This window comes from Magallana gigas, chromosome 1, assembly GCF_963853765.1.
Source record: "Magallana gigas chromosome 1, xbMagGiga1.1, whole genome shotgun sequence".
In the NCBI taxonomy this organism is placed as follows: Eukaryota; Metazoa; Mollusca; class Bivalvia; order Ostreida; family Ostreidae; genus Magallana; species Magallana gigas.
This window is the reverse complement of record NC_088853.1, coordinates 27,315,793-27,322,888: the sequence shown is the minus strand read 5'-3', so window position 1 is coordinate 27,322,888 and position 7,096 is coordinate 27,315,793. Positions and strand designations below refer to the sequence as shown.

The 7,096-nt window shown below is 32.2% G+C and overlaps 1 protein-coding gene across 2 annotated transcripts; it reads right to left on the bottom strand.

Moving 5' to 3' along the window:
* Positions 1-513: 513 nt before the first annotated feature.
* LOC105322642 (BTB/POZ domain-containing protein 6) lies at positions 514-6,103 on the bottom strand. Of its 2 annotated transcripts, none has more exons than XM_011421475.4 (3): positions 6,052-6,103; positions 2,816-3,101; positions 514-2,213 (listed from the first exon to the last, which is right to left on the bottom strand). In XM_011421475.4, exons 2-3 carry the CDS (start codon positions 3,070-3,072, stop codon positions 1,166-1,168), a joined length of 1,305 nt encoding a protein of 434 aa, XP_011419777.3. In that variant the 5' UTR covers positions 3,073-3,101; positions 6,052-6,103; the 3' UTR covers positions 514-1,165. The 2 variants fall into 2 exon arrangements, with proteins under 2 accessions (XP_011419777.3, XP_065921340.1); XM_066065268.1 differs by lacking the exon at positions 6,052-6,103 and adding an exon at positions 5,853-5,874.
* Between the last annotated feature and the right edge of the window lie 993 nt (positions 6,104-7,096).

Below are 7,096 nucleotides of genomic sequence, written 5' to 3'. Positions count from 1 at the left end.
AAGCTGATGAATAAATAAATAAAAAAAGAAAAATAAAGAACTGTATATGATATAAGTCAAATTTGGCCCCATAATTCGCTATTTTTAAGATGATTCAGGTGAGGTACATTAATTTGTTGTGTTATTTTATAAAAGAGATGACATAAAATATGTTTTTCACCTATTTATTTGATTTATATGCACCCACTGGCAGCATATGACGTCAGAAATGACGCAATTTTTTTAAAATTCATTCAAAATCAGTCAAAAATTGACATTTTTCTTATCTTTTTTCGAAAGGGAAATTTACAGCGACTCTTTGAACGAGAACGAACTTTTTGTCACTAATAAGTATTGGAGAGATACATTTTTGGTGAAAATATTTTGTTTGTTCAAGCAGTCGCTCAATGTTTCCTGAAAGAAAAACTGCTTCAAAACATGCCGTTTTATGCTGAAAATAAGAAGATGGTGGGAAAAGGTTAACTTTATGATGTCATATTTTTGAATTGTGGCCACTAAAATCAAAATTATGAAAAAAATTCAAATGTATATTTGCACAAATAAAACAAAGAATGACAGTAAAATGACAATGTTCATTTAAGGGGGCCATTTTAGGCTCAAACCATATTAAGTCCTTTCAATTCAAATACATCAAAATAAGAAGGAAAAGTTAGGTCAACCGAATGCCATTTTGCATATCGGTTATCTGAAAGATCAAAATTAGATTAATCCGACAGTGGCCCCCTTTCCCTTCTTTTTTTTTTACATTTAGATGTAAAGTAAATTTAACACATCGGTTTGGCCAACAATGGTCAGCTTAATTAAACATGTATAATATGTATGTATCAAATTGTTTTGATATGTACAACTATACTAAGCAAATAAACAGATTATTAAAAATCACACAGGAAAATCCAGGCATTCATAATATTTTTGGCAAACACTCTTTTTAGCTACCTATTACGATATGTCGGTATTTTATATATATGTATACTTGCATAATGGACATGTGAATATATAATTAAATATTCCATAAATTAATGGCAATTCAAAGATTCATAACTTCCATGGCACACACAAAATAATTAGCTTCCTTATAAGGTAAGTCTGTCTCAATTTTTATTTTGATATGTACATCTGTAATAATAAATTAAATAAATTATTTAAAATTAAAATATTTTGCAATTCACGGATTTATAACGTTTACGGCACACAGAAGTCCCGGTATTTGCCCATACTCCGGACATGTCCCATTTCCTGTGTAGGAGCTGCCAAAAAACTGAATTGAAATATCACTATGTTTGACGTGGTCATAGAAGTCCCCACTGAAACTTTTCGGACCTTTCATTTTCACGCAAATTTTGTACCTCTCCTTGGCGCGAATTTCGCATGGCTTGTGAAATTTTATGGGAAATATCGGTTTACTGTCTTCTAACGTCGTTGGAGGTACATGTAATAAACAGTTGTTACTAGTTACAGAAGAAATTCGGACCTCAACAACATACGTGTACGGAGTTTTTGAACTACCGTACAAGAGAATACCGCATAGCTCGACCGTTTTATCTACTTCAAAATCAATGCAGTCCTCCTGTCCATTTGCAGCCCAATCACATGTTTTACTTGTTTCCTTCACTCGCAAGATATCTGCAAGATTTCCTCGTTTATTTCGGTTAAACTTCGAATTCGGTAAGTTTTCCCCGACATTGAGCCTCGATATCTCCATTTTTTCTTCGGCAGACAAAATTTCCTTCGGTGCTATGTCCCTCCAGAATGTCTCTAAGGAAAATAATGGAAACCGTATTTGAAACAGAAGGTCACCTAACTTCCGACGAATTTCTGCTGGGTCGTTTTTATCTTTCCCCTCCTTTTCACATCCATGTTCCGCCCAAAGCATCACTTTGTCATAGATTGTCTTTTCTTTTAAAAATAATCCATCAGATTTAATCAAACAAGTCAAGAACTCTCTGCTCATTGAAAACAGACTTGTGGACTCAAATATCTTTCTTGAAATCGACTTTGACTCAGTAATGAAGTTCGCGCACATTGAAAGTAATTTTGAATTGTTAAATAGCTCAGCACTTTGTATAATTACAAATAGTGTGCTTTCGGAAATGTTGGCCTCCAGAAAAGCGTGGCAGTGTTTAACGAGTTCGGTAACACAGTACTTGTCCGCCACATACAAAGTCTCAACAACTGTATTCTCGTTGATTTCCGCCTCTCCGCAATAAATAAACCTAAAGAAGAATAACAAATAATGCAGACTCTGTAAAACATGGTTTATTAATTTTTGTTTTATCATAATATTCTACTATTCTTTGTATTTTCTAACTTAATATCCTCAATGCAGATTGTTTTGCTTAAAAATCTGCGTTAATATTATACATATTTATTTCAATACAAAAATTAATCCATTTTGTGAACATGTCAACAATTATTTTTTTCAGAGTTTATCTTGAAAGTTTAATAATGATACTTAGAATTAATAACTTTCACTGTAACAGTAATGCATGCATGACATTTGTTACATTTCCGATTGTATATTTTACTAATTATCAGCTTAAAAATAAATGCAAGTCATATATAATATGTTTTTTTTAAATTCTCAAATAAAGCCTCCCCCCCCCTTTTTTTTAAATTATGAAATTATCCCATTCTTCAATGAACGAATTATCTTGTTTAAAAAATACTCTCGATTCTGTTAATGACATAGATATTATTGATACAAAAAATGGATCACAATTCTTTAAAGAATAATTAATATATTCCAAAGTAAAATTTTAATTCAAACTCTGTTTAATTTTGTTATATTATTCATAGTGGATTATGTCATACCTACCCTAAGAGAGCTTTAAATAAACTGGCATCTATAAATTCATCATCTATACATATGACGTCACCAGTTTCCGGGAGATGTCCAAATAACATGGCTTCAAACACAGAACTTCTACTTGCAAGGATGCACTTGTGTGCTTTGATCAATGTATCGCCGACTTTGAATGTGACGTCACAATACAGTTCTTTAGACAGCATATATCTATTGCACTCAACAACACTCTTCTCAGCACGCCAATCTCCATGCGATGCACCCGCCATTTAATTTGATTACTTCATGATGATCCATCCTATAAAGAAAATACAAATTAAAACAAATATTGAGTGTAAACATTACTAGCATATAATGCAACCGCATTCAAGGTCTGGGTCTATTACCCCCCCCCCCCCCAAAAAAAAAAAAAACAAAAAAAAAACAAAAAAAAAAAAAAACAACCCCCCCCCCCCCACACACACACAAAACCCAAAACATTAAAAAAAAAGCAAAAAAACAACAAAAAACCAGGCATATCAATGTTCAATTCAAAATGTCAATATAATTTAAGTACATGTTCAACTTGCTTAAAGGAAGTGAACATGAAAAAATTAATTGTTGCTTAATAAATTTTAAAAGCTTTTTGAAACTTAAAAATGAGGTCTGTAACCTTTTTGTTTATTTCTATCATGAGATTTTATCAATTAAACACTCTCAGTGAAAGGTTTATGGAGGTAATCCATTTTTCCCCAGCATGCATCTGTTCTCTGACGTAGAGAAGCCACATTGCTGCTAGTGACTGGGTCAATGTTAGAACTGGGCCAGTGTTGAGTTGATAAAAGTTACAAAGAAAAATTATGCCTGGATGTAAAGCAAATATTTTTACTGTCATGAGCATAAGAGGACAAGGATTTAGTGAACCTTAGGTAACTATATATGATTTGTGCAAAAAATTAATAGATAATTTGTGAAATATGAGACCATCGCATTCCAGATGTTTGTACGAAGATGTGGCAGTCAGTGTTTACATAAATAAAATGTTGTTTGTAGATTTCAAATAAATATAAAAATGTAATTTCATTATCTTAGTGGGGTTTCATACCGTTACTTTTTATTTAAATGCTCTAGAAATCTTTGCTTTGTTTTTATAAAAATATAAATATTAGATTAGATCTTGATGATACGTATGCCGAATCGGTTTATGCTGTCAGAAGAATATCAGAACTAAGACACTTTTTTAAAAAAAGGATGCTGAGCAATGCATTTTGTGTGCTCATTTATGTAGCACACATAATACAACACATCAAGAAATTCCCGAGTGCAAGAAAAAATAGGTCACAATAAGTCAATAACACTGATCCAGGCCAGCCACATTCCATTCTAAAGAGACATGTCACATTAACTGCTGGTGGGAATACCGGTACATCATTCTGAGATCCAAAATCTTCCTCCATAAACCATGTTTCAAAATGACAACTCTTTACATCCATTTCAAGTTTCAATCCACATGTTGATGATGGCATTTTATATCTGTTACTAAATGTGTGTAAAAATGCAATGTGTCTCACTGAGGTCAGCATTGGTGCTGCCCTCTTTTAGATGCTTAGAGATAACCCAGCAGGGAGGTAATGATTTTAACAATATAGCAGCGCTCATGGATTGCAAGAAATAGTTAATCTAAGTGGTATATCTTCTTACTGAGAAAAGCTGTGTCTATATTGTTTTCAGGTATCATTATACACATCAAACAGACAAATTTAAGCCCTTGATAATTTTTTCATGTTCACTTCCTTTAAATTTATCCTTTAATACTGCGTTTGATGTATGCGACTTCTGGTGAGTCGTTGTATGATAAGAAAAATTGTGAATCGAACATATGAAAAGATATATATCAACAGATATAGACAATATTAAAGTAATGGAGTATTGAGATCGTTGACAGTTTGTTACTGTCATATTTTTTTATGTTTCACACAAAGGAACAACCAGCATTGTTAAACCATGACATACCGTTTGTTGGAAAAAATAGAATAAAACACGATTGTTTGTCATTTATGCAGAAAAATCTCCGAGATCGAAAAATGTTGTCTTGAAGTATAAAAAGCGTTAGCGTAGACTTTTACATTGTATGTTTAAAACATTTAGAAATCACGAAGATTATTCTGCAATAGTCACGATAACAAGAACTTTATTTTTATTTTACTAACAGCTCCGATTTTCAACTCATCGTTTCTAATACAGATATACGATCCATGTCATTTAGACAGCTGTTTCTTGTAACAAGAACGGTTACCTAAGTAAATATATAGGGAAAAGAAGACTTTTGGGACGTTAGTATAATAGTTTACATGTGTATCGATCACAGGCTCTCGGTTTGAATAAAATACAGACGGCATTCAGATATATATATATATATATATATTTCGTTGGATATTACATACTCTAACCTCATTTATAAGATATCTAAGAATCATATTCATTTAAATTTTAAGGGTTATTTAATTCAATTATTAATACTACACGTCATTGTGTATGTAAAAACCCGCAGTGCAAAGGTCATAGGGATCGAGGTTCTTAAAGCAGGCGCATAGAGCTTTTGGAAATAAACATTTGAAACAATACACATTCTTTTGACAGGAACTAAGGCATGACATGGTTTAATTTTTTACGTTCATGCTCAGTGCGAGACTAAATGTATTTATGATCGATAATTAATCAATCGATGACGTTCGTGTTAAGTTGGAAAATAATGGCTGTGGCATGCTTTTTGATCTCGGCAATAACTGTAGTAAAATAGGAAAAGAAATTAAGCTAAAACCGATGGTAGGTCCCAGAAAGTGCATGCGTTGTCAATCAAGTTATTTATACGAAAAAACAAAATATGTCCCGAATAGGTGCTCGTAGCGTCTTTTGGAAAAATTTTAAAACGAAAGTTTAAACATTACGGTATAGATGTACCACAGAAATCGAGATTTAAAATTTAAACCACTCCAAGTATTCATGCAATGGTAAGAATAAAATATATTTAGGTGAACAGCTGAACAAGATGTTTCTCAAACAACTTTACCATTGTTTACCATTGATGACATGATGCGATCATTCCCTACATAACATTACAAGTATTAAAATTTAAAGCATTGAATGTCAGTTGCCAAAAAATGAGAAAAAATACAAATAGTTACGCGAGTATACTAAATTCAACATGAAAATAGAAAACACGTTTTGACGATGTATAAGTAATGGAATAGAATAAAACGTAAACAAACCCAGTTTATAGGTCAATCCCGGATGTTTGGAGTTCTTTGGTATGGTGGCCCGTAACCAGCACAAATCTACGTTGCTTCACAAAAATAGTCCAATGGGAAATTGTTACGCACATATCTTATGAACATCATTAAAATCCCTACTTCAGTGCTTACATAATTATATCAATTTTATTTACAAAGTATTTATGTCTAGTGGAGCACATGGTTCAGTGGTCAAGGACGTTATAGGCCAGTAACCAAAAAGTTGCTGGTTCAAACCTCGCTGTGGTCACTTGATGTTGTGTGTTTCGCACGGAGACAAGACACACTACCAGCTAATTTTTGGTACCGGCTTTGGCTGGATATTAACCTGCGATGGACTGGTGTCCCATCCAAGGGTAGTCAATGACTTTCATCCTCTTAGCACCACAGAAACCGGGGATAAGCACCGGCCTTATGCGCCTTCATGCCAAGAAGGATTTAACTTATTTTACTTTTTATATGTTAAGATTTACTGATAAAACCGATTAAGTGTAAATTAAAAAAAATATAGCACATGATTTTAATTAAAATATACGACTAGAATTATACATTTCATTTTGCAATAATGTCAGTAAAGAGATCATATATTTGAAAAAAAAATGGTATGCGTGCATGTCTCGCATTTTTTTGTTTATTATTATCGGTTTCTATGTAAAAACCTTCCTAGCTATTAACAAACTTGATAAAATATAAACTAGTTTTCACTCCATTTTTAAAAAAAAATTTACCATGCAAGTGTGTACGTACTGTCATAGAGTACTTCTCTAAACGTTTCGTACAATACACTGTAATTAAACAGATTATCGAGAAATTTAATATCTGACTAATTCTTGAGACAATAAATTAAACCTGCTTCTTTAGAATATGTTTAAATCATTTTGATATGACCCATTTATTGTTTTAAAAAATATTATTACTTATACTCAGTTCTAAATTAGAAGTCTTTTTTTGCCTTTATTTTATGTAAAATTCTAGATTAGAAGTTATCTTTTTGCAATTATATTATGCAGAACTGAATATAATT